Source organism: Oncorhynchus kisutch, linkage group LG26 (assembly GCF_002021735.2).
Source record: "Oncorhynchus kisutch isolate 150728-3 linkage group LG26, Okis_V2, whole genome shotgun sequence".
NCBI classification, from domain to species: Eukaryota; Metazoa; Chordata; class Actinopteri; order Salmoniformes; family Salmonidae; genus Oncorhynchus; species Oncorhynchus kisutch.
The window spans coordinates 32,436,112-32,448,752 of NC_034199.2; the positions used below are offsets into that span (position 1 = coordinate 32,436,112).

The window sequence follows — 12,641 nt, forward strand, 5'->3', positions numbered from 1 at the left end:
CCTTCACCAAACTGTTGCCACAAAGTTGGAAGCACAGAATCGTCTAGAATGTCATGTATGCTGTAGCATTAAGATTTTCCTTCACTGGAACTAAGGGGCCTAGCCCAAAACCATGAAAAACAGCCCCAGACCATTATTCCTCCTCCACCAAACTTTACAGTTGGGTTTGCACAACCAAAGAAGCTGAAAATGTCCCAGTTCTTCCATGGCCTGTATACTCACCAGATATGTCACGCATTGAGCATGTTTGGGATGCGCTGGATTGACATGTACGACAGTGGTCTATAAACCAAGAACTAAGAATTAAAAACCTTTCAATGATGCGTTTTGCGACATATGATATATCAACACCAAAGAAATCTCCACTGACATTGCTTTATCTTGAAAACTTGATTGCTGACATTAATTATTTGGGGGGATTGTATTAACAGTGGACTAATGGATAAAATACTTAAAGGTAGTTTTTAGTTGCAGTATTCCTTCAACACAGCATGACATGACATCTAAAGGTAGCCAGGTGTAAAGGTCAATATCATATACAACTGTGATTGATTGTGTCATACATACACAACTTCAGTGACCTTACAGCCTGCTGGGCTTTGAGCCAAATATCAGCTGCACTCTGTCTGAACACAGACGGACCAATACCCAGGTTAAAGGGGCAATCCACATTGGAGCAGATGATGCAGATGCAGGAATAGCATCTACTATAAGAGATGTCGTTTTTTTAAAGAAAAAGTTAATAAAAAATCATAAATTACAATTGTTCCACCATATCAGCCATGTAGCAAATGCATCAACCTGACACATTTTGAGATTCTGAGAATTTAGCCCGATGAACTGAAGGCAAAAAAACTGCATCTCTTTGGCACTGCAACAGTATTACTCATTATTTAATTATTTTTACTCAACTACTGCCAGAGTTGCACTTCCATTCTTATTGAGATAAGTGGATATATGGTGCAAGCTTGCAATTTGAGATCCAACTACAGTATTGGCCCCTGCAATCAGGACTATCAGAGAAGCAACAGTATTGCTACGGCGGGAACATAGATAACAGAGAGGTAAGACATTCAGTAGATGTTATTTTAAAAAATGTATGGAAATATTTACATTTGAAAGTAGTTATAAGATATAAATCTTAGGCTATGTTGATGATGTAGGGAGGTTTCGCAGTCTTTGGCAGTACCCCTGTGTTGATGCTCTGGCTAATGGCTATGCTATTGGAGGCTAGATATCAGGAAAACTAGCCTTATTAAGGTTGGGCTTTGTCCCACAGCGTATGATATACAGTAGTCATATTGACGAGTTGACTTGCAACTAACTGGCAAGTGTTTGCTTTCAGATCTTGAGGTAACATGCCAAAGCAATATGCTTTTATACTCCATCTTATCATTGGCTGTACTGTCATACTCACAGAAGCTACACCATCCTTCCGATCAGGTTTGTAGTGATTGTTGGTAGTGTTTTCAATATAAAAAGACGATAAAAATATGCTGGACTGAGACAAATAAGGAACTATGAGATGAATAACTTTTTTAAAAGAGAGAAAATAAAAAGGGGCTTACCTTGTTCACTTGATTATTTTTCTCACCTTATTCACTTATTCAGGTAAGAAGAATATCTGGTTGGTTCCGAAATGCAAAACATTTCTGTCTCCTCCTCCTCCTCCTCCTCCGTTTCCTCCATCGACACAGACATCTGCCCTACTGGTAATGGACATAGCAAACAGCACAAAAACAATTCAGACTATGTTGGTTTACAGTGTAAGATGCAAGTTAGATATCTGTCATATGTTCTTGCTGACTGTTGTTTCAGGTTGATATAACGGAATATCTCAGGGGACCAAAGGGTGAAAAGGTAGTACTCGCTTGATTTCTATATACTGTAACTGATAATAATAATGATCATTTTTATTAAGTCATTATTTATGCAGTTAATTTTCACGGTTTCTCTTTAAAGGGCTGCAAAGGACCAAAGGGTCAGATGGTATGAATATATACATTATAATAAAAAATAATACATAGGATTTATATGAGACTTTTTATAATGACACTGGAATGCATCAGAAAGACACACTCAGTAGTGGGACAGTTATGTGACTGGACATTGTCTTGCAGGGTCGACGCGGTCAAAAGGGAGAAGAGGGAACCCATGGTTCCCCTGGTGTGATAGGACTCATAGGCCAAAAGGTCAGTGACACAATCTCAAATGCAATTGGGCTCCCTTTCTGGTATATAAGCTGTGGTTTGAATAATGGATAGGTATAGAGAGTGCTACATCCAAAATAAGTTTTAGTCTGTCTTTACTCATCGCTAGGGAGAGAAGGGGGACAGAGGCTGGCGTGGTTTATTCGGTGACATTGGCAGACCTGGAACACATGAGGTAAATTATCCACATAATAACTAATGCTGTGTTCTACCGGTATATTTCACGCTGCTTTTACAACAAATGTACATTTGTGTTTTTACAGGGTCCTCAAGGACGCACTGGTTCAAAAGTAAGCTTTTACTGCTTTAATAATTCACAGTTTCACAAATAATATACTTAACACAATAATAGTGTATGTCTAGCACCAAGTAAACTAAAATTACACGTGAAAATGTGATGTTTATGATATAAACAGGGCGAGAAGGGACTGAAAGGTGACCCGGGACAAAAAGGTGGAAAGGTAAGTTGTCAATCAAGTTTCAATCCCAATTGGAACGTCACATGTACTTTTACTCAACCCTCAACTTGTGTGTTATTTAACAGGGTTCCACTGGAAAGCCTGGTCTCCATGGACAGAAGGTGAATGAATAGCCAGCATTTTCTTACATTAAAGACTAAAGATGCTGAAACAAACCCCTTAGCCAGCAAACCTGGATTTGGAGAAATGCCAATGAACAGCAATCATTGAAAATGTCTAATTGAAGAAGCATTTTGTGGCCAAAATATTTCAATTTTAATGGTTACGTTTTTGATTATATAGTTGTATACTTAATGGTTTAGGGTGACCGAGGACTAAAAGCATACACTGGATTACGAGGACTGGATGGACCTAGGGGAAGTCCCGGGCATAGAGGGACAATGGTAAAGTGTCTCTGCTGTCTCTACTGTCTCTGTAGCCTACAGTTTTTTCTGAAACAATTAATTTGGCAATAATGATTAACTATCTTTCATTTTCAAAAGGTTAGACTAAACAAACTTCCTTTGATGTTGTTCTGCACTACTCCATATTGTATTTAGGGAATAAAAGGTCATCGTGGACCGCATGGGTTAACTGGATATCATGGAGTTGTGGGCAAACAGGGCACAACAGGAAAAACTGGTGCTCCAGGGGAAGGTTAAGTATATTATTGATATCATCTACTGTATGTATGCTGAATGTACAAAACATTAAGAACACCTGTTCTTTCCCATGACAGAGACTGCAACTCAATATTAGGAAGGTGTTCCAAATGTTTGGTATACTCAGTGTATATTAATACATTATTGTGTAGGCCTACAGTGCCGTGAATAGCATTTGCCCCCTTTCCGATTTTCTCTATTTTAACATATTTTTTTATACTGAATGTTATCAGATCTTCAACCAAAACCTAATATTAGATAAAGGGAACCTGAGTATAAAATTACCCAAAATATATACTTATTTTATATATTTAATTAGCAAAGTTATGCAACACCCAATTCCCCTATGTGAAAAAGCAATTTCCCCCTTACACTCAATAACTAGTTGTGTCACCAAATGCTTCCTGTAGTTGTTGATCAGTCTCTCACATCGCTGTGGAGGAATTTTGGCCCTTATTGCATGTAGAACTGCTTTAACTCAGCGACATTTGTGGGTTTTCAAGCATCAACTGTTAGTTTCAAGTCCTGCCACAACATCTCAATTGAGATTAGGTTGGGACTTTAACCATTCCAAAATGCCAAATTTGCTGCTTTTTTGCCTTTTTCATGTAGACTTGATTGTGTATTTTAGATCATTGTCTTGCTGCATGACCCAGCTGCACCTCAGCTTAAGCTCACAGACGGATGACCTGACATTCTCCTGTAGAATTCTCTGATACAGAGCAGAATTCATGGTTCCTTCTATTAAGGCAAGTCGTCCAGGTCCTGAGGCAGCAAAGCATCCTCAAACCATCACACTACCACCATTATGCTTGACCGTTGGTATGAGGTTCTTACTGTGGAACGCAGTGTTTGGACCCATGTTGTCCAAAAAGTTGACTCAAGTTTGCCAAAAAGCACATGGAAGCACCTGGATGATCATCAAGACTTTTGGAAGAATGTTCTATGGACATATTATTTAAAAGTATAACTTTTTGGATGACATGGGTCCCAGTTACTGGGTGTAAGGGGGCAATAACTTTTTCACACAGGGGCATTGGGTGTTGCATAACTTTGTTTATGAAATAAATGAAATAAGTATGTAATTGTTGAGCTATTTGTTTACTCAGGTTCCCTTTATCTAAGATTAGATTTTGGTTAAAGATCTGATAACATTCAGTATAAAAAATATGCAAAAGCAGAGAAAATTAGAAATGGGGCAAATACTTTACACGGCACTATATATACATTATTCTGAGTATAAATGATGTATTACGATATATTATACAAACAGCTATTGATATGATTAAAAAACATTCTTGTGTTTTCTTCTAGTATATGTTATTCAAGGACACAGAGGGGAGAAAGGCCATAAAGGACCTTCTGCCTTTTGTAATTGTTCTTCAGCAAATTCCTTCATGCCAATCCCTGGCACAGGAAGATATAATGCTGATAAGGCAGTATCTGTAAGTGTATAATAAGAATTGTTCTATGCTTGAATAACATCATGATGTTTGGGTGATATCAACCATCTTAATCATTTAATCATTTGATCCATTTTTTAACCTCTTTGAACCTTCCATTGAATACATTTTTTAACCTTTTTATTAATTGAACAATAGATTTACATTGTGAATGGTGAGAGCGAGATGTCGGACTTAAGATCTGAAAATGTTATGGTCCTGAGGAAAGATACTCGCATGCTGTTCGTCTACAGTGGCTCTGAATGGATTGATGTTATGGCTCAGGTAAACATGCACTGATGTTTTAGTACGTCTGACATGCTTAGGCTACATTTGGAAAAGTGTCCATGACTGCATCCCAAATGTTACCCTAATGTTACCCTATTTCCTATAGTGTACTACTTTTGATCAGGGTCCCTAGGTGTTGTGACACTAGGACTACTGCCCCATAGGGCTCTAGTCAAAAGTAGTGCAATATAGGGAATATGGTGCCATTTTTTCACAATGTTTTGTCTAATCTGATTGTTTTCCTATTCAATTCCATGAACACACTCTTGGTGTTGTGGACAGAACAAACATCCCACTGCATCTGCTCTGTGACTACCCTCCTGCAAGAAGCACCCCCATGTAGTATGTGGTTCTGTCCTTGAGCTGTTGTCTGTTGTCATGTTCTTTAATATGTCATGTTCCATGTTTTGTGTGGACCCCAGGAAGAGTAGCTGCTGCTTTTGCAATGGGGATCCCAATAAAACACAAAAAAAATACTCAAAACAAATGAAGAAGCCCCTACCGTCCATTTAAAATTAAAATGTCATATGGCATGTCTGTCATCTAATTTCTATTATGTCTGTCTGACTCAGTGCACTGAATGTCCACACTATGTAATATGTCAATGAAAAGTTAATAAAATATATACAATTTCGTGGACATTTTTGTTCAATTTTTACACATGACATGGACATTCTTGGATACATTACCGGTGTGGTTAGAAATATTGTTTACCGTTTAGCATGCAGCCCTTGTATTGCTCAGATAGAAGACTTTTGTTGTGAAGCTTTTTTTCAGAAAAATCTGACGACCCGGAAGTGGCGATGTAAGCAGGGTCACAGATAGAACAGTGATCTTTAGCTAAACTAAAGGCTAAAGCTAGCAAGTAACACACGAGTAAGGTGGGTTTCACCGTCCTAATGAGGAGTAATAAGATACATACCTATCAATAACATGGTGGTGGAGCGACATAGTTATCTATGTGAGTTGTGATTATGTAGATAGCGATGAATGAAACAGGATTTGAATCACGACTGTCGCTGGACATATGATGGCGACGGAGCTGAGACGCTTTTGGAAGCTGTTTGGGTCACTGAGACGTATTTTCACCTTCTCACTTCTATTTTTGTTTGTGCATTGTCATACGTGTAAACATCAAGTCCCATCTCTGTCGGAGGTAAGTGTCGTTTATCGCTATTTTGTCGTAAGGAATCAATTAACCAAGGAGGGCGCTCGAGCAATGTCAATAGGGGCGTTCCGTGTCGATTATCTTAACATTTGAGCTATTTCGTCTCAAATTGTTAAGCGTTTCATTTAATGCATGCACTTAAATGTATTCGTTACATGAAAGAAACGATGCTAATCACGTGGTTCACTCATCTCAAGGTGTTTCTACATGATAATCAGTACCCAATTGTCATAAAAGTAGATACTAAACCTTGAGAGAAAATAATTACTGAAAATTACTGAAGTAAAAGTGAAAGTCAACCAGTAAAATGCTACTTGAGTAAAAGTCTAAAAGTTTTTGGTTTTAAATATAATTTAGTATTAAAAGTAAAAGTATACATTTCAAATTCCTTATAAAGCAAACCAGACGGCATCATTTAAAAAAAGTTTTTTTAATTTACGGGTAGCAAGGGGCATGCTCCAACACTCCGACATAATTTACAAACAAAGCATGTGTTTGGTGAGTCTGCCAGATCAGGGGCAGTAAGGACGACCAGGGATGTTCTCTTGATAAGTGTGTGAATTAAGCAATTTTCCTGTCCTGCTAAGCATTCAAAATGTAACGAGTACGAGTACAGATACCACCAAAAACGACTTGTATTTTTTACTTTAGTACTTTACACCACTGATGATAATACAGTAGCTGCTTTGCTTTCAACAATGCTTCTTCTTGTAGGTTGTCCATAAAGTATATCTGAAGTCGGAAAGATTAACCAAAAGAAGCTCTGATCAACAATTAAAGATAAAAATAATTTATGATTCAAGTGTGGACAAGTAAGTTTATTTCTGTCCTACTATTCTCAGAGTTTATAAGTGTGTTCCTGGCCTTACCGTAAGCTGATCTCAATGTTATTGTATACATGTTATGTCTTCTTCCAAAGGTTAACCTCAGATAAAAGAAGACTTGTGAAGGTATGTTGGTGTGAAAGAAGTCAGAGCTCTTTCCTGTGTGTGTGTGTGTGTGTGTGTGTGTGTGTGTGTGTGTGTGTGTGTGTGTGTGTGTGTGTGGTTGAAGTCGGAAGTTTACATACACCTTAGCCAAAAGCATTTAAACTCAGTTTTCACAATTAAGTCCTAGTAAAAATTCCCTGTCTTAGGTCAGTTAGGATAATCACTTTATTTTAAGAATGTGAAATGTCTGAATGATTTATTTCAGGTTTTATTTATTTCGTCACATTCCCAGTGGGTCAAAAGTTTAAATACACTCAATTTTATTTGGTAGCATTGCCTTTAAATGTTTAACTTGGGTCAAACGTTTTGGGTAGCCTTCCACAAGCTTCCCACAATAAGTTGCGTGAATTTTGGCCCATTCCTCCTGACAGAGCTGGTGTAACTGAGTCAGGTTTGTAGGCCTCCTTGCTCGCACACGCTTTTTCAGTTCTGCCCACAAATCTTCTATGGGATTGAGGTCAGGGCTTTGTGATGTCCTCTCCGATACCTTGACTTTGTTGTCCTTAAGCCATTTTTCCACAACTTTGGAAGTATGCTTGGGGTCATTGTCCATTTGGAAGACCCATTTGCAACCAAGCTTTAACTTCCTGACTGATGTCTTGAGATGTTGCTTCAATATATCCACATCATTTTCCTCCCTCATGCCGTCATCTATGTTGTGAAGTGCACCAGTCCCTCCTGCAGCAAAGCATCCCCACAACATGATGCTGCCACCCCCATGCTTCACAGTTTGGATGGTGTTCTTCGGGCTTGCAAGCCTCCCCCTTTTTCCTCCATAACAATGGTCATTATGGCCAAACAGTTCTATTTTTGTTTCATCAGACAAGAGGACATTACTCCAAATAGTATAGACTTTGTCCTCATGTGCAGTTGCAAACCGTAGTATGGCTTTTCTTAATGGCGGTTTTGGAGCAGTGGCTTCTTCCTTGCTGAGCGGCCTTTTCAGGTTATGTCGATATAGGACTCGTTTTACTGTGGATATAGATACTTTTGTACCTGTTTCCTCCAGCATCTTCACAAGGTCCTTTGCTGCTGTTCTGGGATTGATTTGCACTTTTTGCACCAAATTACATTAATCTCTAGGAACCAAAGCGCGCCTCCTCCCGGAGCGGTATGACGGCTGCGTTGTCCCATGGTGTTTATACTTACGTACTATTGTTTATACAGATGAACGTGGTACCTTCAGGCGTTTGGAAATTGCTCCCAAGGATGAACCAGACTTGTGGAGGTCTACAATTTCTTTTTCTGAGGTCTTGGCTGATTTCTTTTGATTTTCCCATGATGTCAAGCAAAAAGGCACTTAGTTTGAAGGTAGGCCTTGAAATACATCCACAGGTACACCTCCAATTGACTGTCAATTAGCCTATCAGAAGCTTCTAAAGCCATGACAATTTTCTGGAATTTTCCAAGCTATTTAAAGGCACAGTCAACATAGTGTATGTGAACTTCTGACCCACTGGAATTGTGATACAGTGAATTATAAGTTAAATAATCTGTCTGTTATTAACAATTGTTGGAAAAATGACTTGTCATGCACAAAGTAGATGTCCTAACCAACTTGCCAAAACTATCATTTGTTAAAAAGAAATTTGTGGTGTGGTTGAAAAACAAATTTTAATGACTCCAACCTAAGTGTATGTAAACTTCTGACTTCAACTGTGTGTGTGTGTGTGTGTGTATATATGTGTGTGTCATGTTTATCACATCTACATGGTAATCTTACCTTTAAGTTTTGTTGCACCAGGCTAATATTATGTTTTGTGTATCCTAGCTGGCTGCTGGTATCATAGGTACTCCCTTTTTGTTTTCTACAGGATAAACTTTTTCCACAAGCAATTGATTATTTACAGAAGGTTTTTCAGGTTCGCCGGAAATCAGGGCCTATACTACTCAGCAGGTAGAGAGCTCACCTCCCATCACCCTCCAACACAGTCCAATAACATGTTCTAATCTCAAGAAGAAAATACTATATTTTCATGTTTGTAATTCAATTGGGGTGTGTAGCATTTTAAGATGTTCAAGATAATCTATTTTATTGAATAGACCTTAAACAAGGCTCGATCAGAGGGTCAGTATCTTTCTCTTGCATTATAAAATTGTCTGTTCCTGTTCAGACAATGTGTGACCAATCAGTATCTGAGGAAGAAAGATGACCCTCACCGCTACTGCCAGGGATCATGTGCAGACATCACAAAGTGTGGACCCGTCATTGTTCCTGAGCATCATCTGCAGGTCTGTCTACGCCACTGAGGTGTAGTGACCAGGTAGGTTGGTTGATAGAGTAGGTATTACTAATAACTAGTCTATCAACCAACCTATTTAGTCAGTGTTGGTTACTGTTATTGGTCGCCGTTATTACCTTGTGATTTCTGGTGGTGAATTATTATTGATGAAAATAAACAACTTATACACACATAAAATAAATTTAAAAAATTTACCAGATATTGTTCATCCTGATCAGACAGGTTTTTTACATGGACAATATTTTGGAGATAATATACGACAATTACTTGAAACAATTGAACATTGTGAAACATCAAAGATGCCAGGCATGGTCTTCATAGCAGATTTTGAAAAGGCGTTTGATAAAGTACGCCTAGAATGTGTATATAAATGCCTGGACTACGTTAATTTTGGTGAATCTCGTACAATGGGAAAAAAGTTATGTACAGCAACCCCAGGTGTAAAATAGTAAATAATGGTTACTTCTCAGAAAGTATTGAGCTGTTAAGAGAAGTAAAACAGGGCGGTTCGGTGTCTCCATATCCATTTATTAAGGCCATCGAAATGTTAGCTATTAAGAGTCAGATCCAACAGGAACATCAAAGGGTTAGAATTCCGGGAGTTAAAAACAAAAGTGTTAATCTATGCGGATGACTCGTTTTTTCGTAAGACCACAATCAGGATCCCTGCATGGTCTCATTGAAGATCTTGATCACTTTTCTAGCCTTTCAGGACTAAGACCCAATTATGACAAGAGTACCATGCTATGTATTGGATCGTTTAAAATACATAATGTTTACACTACCTTGTAGTTTACCAATAACACGGAAGGATGGTAAAGTAGACATACTTGGTATTCATGTCTGAAAAAATATATACATTAACTTACCACAACCAGTTTGAAAAAAAAAATAGATATGATTCTGCAACCATGGAGAGGTAAATACTTATCTATTAATGGATAATCACATTGATGAACTCTTTGGTCCTATCACAGTTTACCCTTTTACTAATGGTACTGCCTACTCCAGACGATTTGTTTTTAAAATCATATGAGCAAAACAAATCACTTTATTTGGAACGCTAAGCTAAAAATTCTACCAGAAACTTTTTTACATGCCTATTTATATAATGAATATGAGTTTGGGGGTTAAAATGATTTAAATATTAAAACATTAAACCTCTCACTAAAAGCATCACTCATACATAAGTTATACTTAAACGTGAACTGGTTCTCCAGTAGATTATTAAGAAAGGCTCATCCTTTGTTCAAAAATTGCTATGTCACACATTAATTCAAAAATAAATGGGAAGAGTTTTTTGATGTACCGATTCCATGGCACATGGTATATGAACTGATATACAAAAAACGACACTTGATTTTTCAATGTATTATCATAAAAAATTCTTGACACTAACAGAATGCTATACATACATACAGTGGGGCAAAAAAGTATTTAGTCATCCACCAATTGTGCCACTCTAGGACCTTAATGTGCTTCTTCTTGAGCCACTACTTTGTTGCCTTGGCTGTGTGTTTTGGGTCATTGTCATGCTGGAATTCCCTTCCACGACCCATGTTCAATGCCCTGGCTGAGGGAAGGAGGTTCTCACGCGAGATTTGACGGTACATGGCCCCGTCCATCGTCCCTTTGATGCGGTGAAGTTGTCCTGTCCCCTTAGCAGAAAAACACCCAAAGCATCATGTTTCCACCTCCATGTTTGATGGTGTTCTTGGGGTCAGGCAGCATTCCTCCTTCTCCAAACACGGCGAGTTGAGTTGATGCCAAAGAGCTCCATTTTGTTATTATCTGACCACAACACTTTCACCCAGTTGTCCTCTGAATCATTCAGATGTTCATTGGCAAACTTCAGACAGGCATGTATATGTGCTTTCTTGAGCAGGGGGACCTTGCAGGCGCTGCAGGATTTCAGTTCTTCACAGCGTAGTGTGTTACCAATTATTTTCTTGGTGACTATGGTCCCAGCTGCCTTGAGATCATTGACAAGATCCTCCCATGTAGTTCTGGGTTGATTCCTCACCGTTCTCATGATCATTGCAACTCCACGAGGTGAGATCTTGCATGGAGGCCGAGGGAGATTGACAGTTCTTTTGTGTTTCTAATCTAAAATATATTCACTTAAACATTCACTTAAAATGAACCTTAAAAATAACAGTCTTGGGCGATTTGGAAAGCCATAGTCAGTCAATCAATAATATAACAATAATACTCATAGACATTTTTTTCATCTTTAGCTCACAATCTGTGGATACTGTGATTTAAAAAGGTTCCAAATTGAATGTAGAATTTAACAGCATAATTGAAAAATATGTGGCACATGGAAACCAAATGAGGGAGGTCTACGGTGATAGGTGGGATGGGCTGAGAGTGGCTGAGGGGTAGGAATAAAGAGCTCATTCGGTAATTTGTTATTGTAATATGATTGCTGTATGTAATAGTATCAAGTATGTAAAATGTACAGTATATGTAAAGTGTGATATGTACAATTGATGTGTATGCTGCAAAAAAGCTGTAACAACAAATATTTGTCTTCCCCGAAGAGGGTGGGTGGGTTAATAAAAAATACATTTAAAAGAAAACTTATACGTTGTCCACCAGGGCACCCCTGGACCATTCTGGAGTTATGGGATTAGCTAATGCATCCTACGCCAGTTCAGCAAAATATGGATTATGTTACGGCTTAGGTCGGAGTACGTACTCACTGACCTGACAGCCTCAAACATGATTAGCCCTTCCGAGTCAAGGGTCATTTGAGGCACGCATTTATTTAAACCGCTCTCCAGGAGCTTTTGGCTTAACTAATATAATATACAATAGCAAGAAAAAGTATGTGAACCCTTTGGAATTACCTGGACTTCTGCATAAATGCCACAGCATCTCAATCGGGTTGAGGTCAGGACTCAAGGCGTATTTTCTTCTGTTGAAGCCATTCTGTTGATTTATTTCTGTGTTTTGGGTCATTGTCCTGTTGCATCACCCAACTTCTGTTGAGCTTCAATTGGAGGACAGATAGCCTTACATTCTCCTGCTAAATGTCTTGATAAACTAGGGAATTCATTTTTCCGTCGATGATAGCAAGCTGTCCAGGCCCTGAGGCAGCAAAGCAGCTCCAAAGCATGATACTCCCTTCACCATACTTTACAGTTGGGGTGAGGTGTTGATGTTGGTGTGCTGTGCC

General features: G+C 38.5%; 2 protein-coding genes across 2 annotated transcripts in view; both read left to right on the forward strand.

Moving 5' to 3' along the window:
* Window positions 1-949: 949 nt before the first annotated feature.
* LOC109870732 (acetylcholinesterase collagenic tail peptide) lies at window positions 950-5,683 on the forward strand. Its single transcript, XM_020461355.2, has 15 exons — window positions 950-1,064; window positions 1,346-1,443; window positions 1,612-1,712; window positions 1,819-1,860; window positions 1,963-1,989; window positions 2,121-2,192; window positions 2,320-2,385; window positions 2,474-2,500; window positions 2,627-2,671; window positions 2,755-2,790; window positions 2,992-3,072; window positions 3,229-3,325; window positions 4,645-4,775; window positions 4,932-5,057; window positions 5,343-5,683. Exons 2-15 carry the CDS (start codon window positions 1,359-1,361, stop codon window positions 5,370-5,372), a joined length of 966 nt encoding a protein of 321 aa, XP_020316944.1. The 5' UTR covers window positions 950-1,064; window positions 1,346-1,358; the 3' UTR covers window positions 5,373-5,683.
* A 162-nt stretch (window positions 5,684-5,845) lies between these two features.
* LOC109871064 (leishmanolysin-like peptidase) overlaps window positions 5,846-12,641 on the forward strand; it is a 28,387-nt gene continuing 21,591 nt past the window's right edge. The window contains exons 1-5 of the mRNA XM_020461866.2: window positions 5,846-6,216; window positions 6,943-7,040; window positions 7,148-7,178; window positions 9,032-9,114; window positions 9,332-9,449. Coding sequence (XP_020317455.1) covers window positions 6,088-6,216; window positions 6,943-7,040; window positions 7,148-7,178; window positions 9,032-9,114; window positions 9,332-9,449 — 459 coding nt within the window. The 5' untranslated portion in view covers window positions 5,846-6,087. The remainder of the gene's footprint in view (window positions 6,217-6,942; window positions 7,041-7,147; window positions 7,179-9,031; window positions 9,115-9,331; window positions 9,450-12,641) is intronic.

Coding starts and splice junctions, on each gene's coding strand:
- LOC109870732 (XM_020461355.2), top strand. CDS start 1,359: ATGCCAAAGCAATATGCTTTTATACTCCATCTTATCATTGGCTGTACT. Junction 2,386..2,473: donor GCAGACCTGGAACACATGAG/GTAAATTATCCA, acceptor GTGTTTTTACAG/GGTCCTCAAGGACGCACTGG. Junction 2,791..2,991: donor CTGGTCTCCATGGACAGAAG/GTGAATGAATAG, acceptor TTAATGGTTTAG/GGTGACCGAGGACTAAAAGC.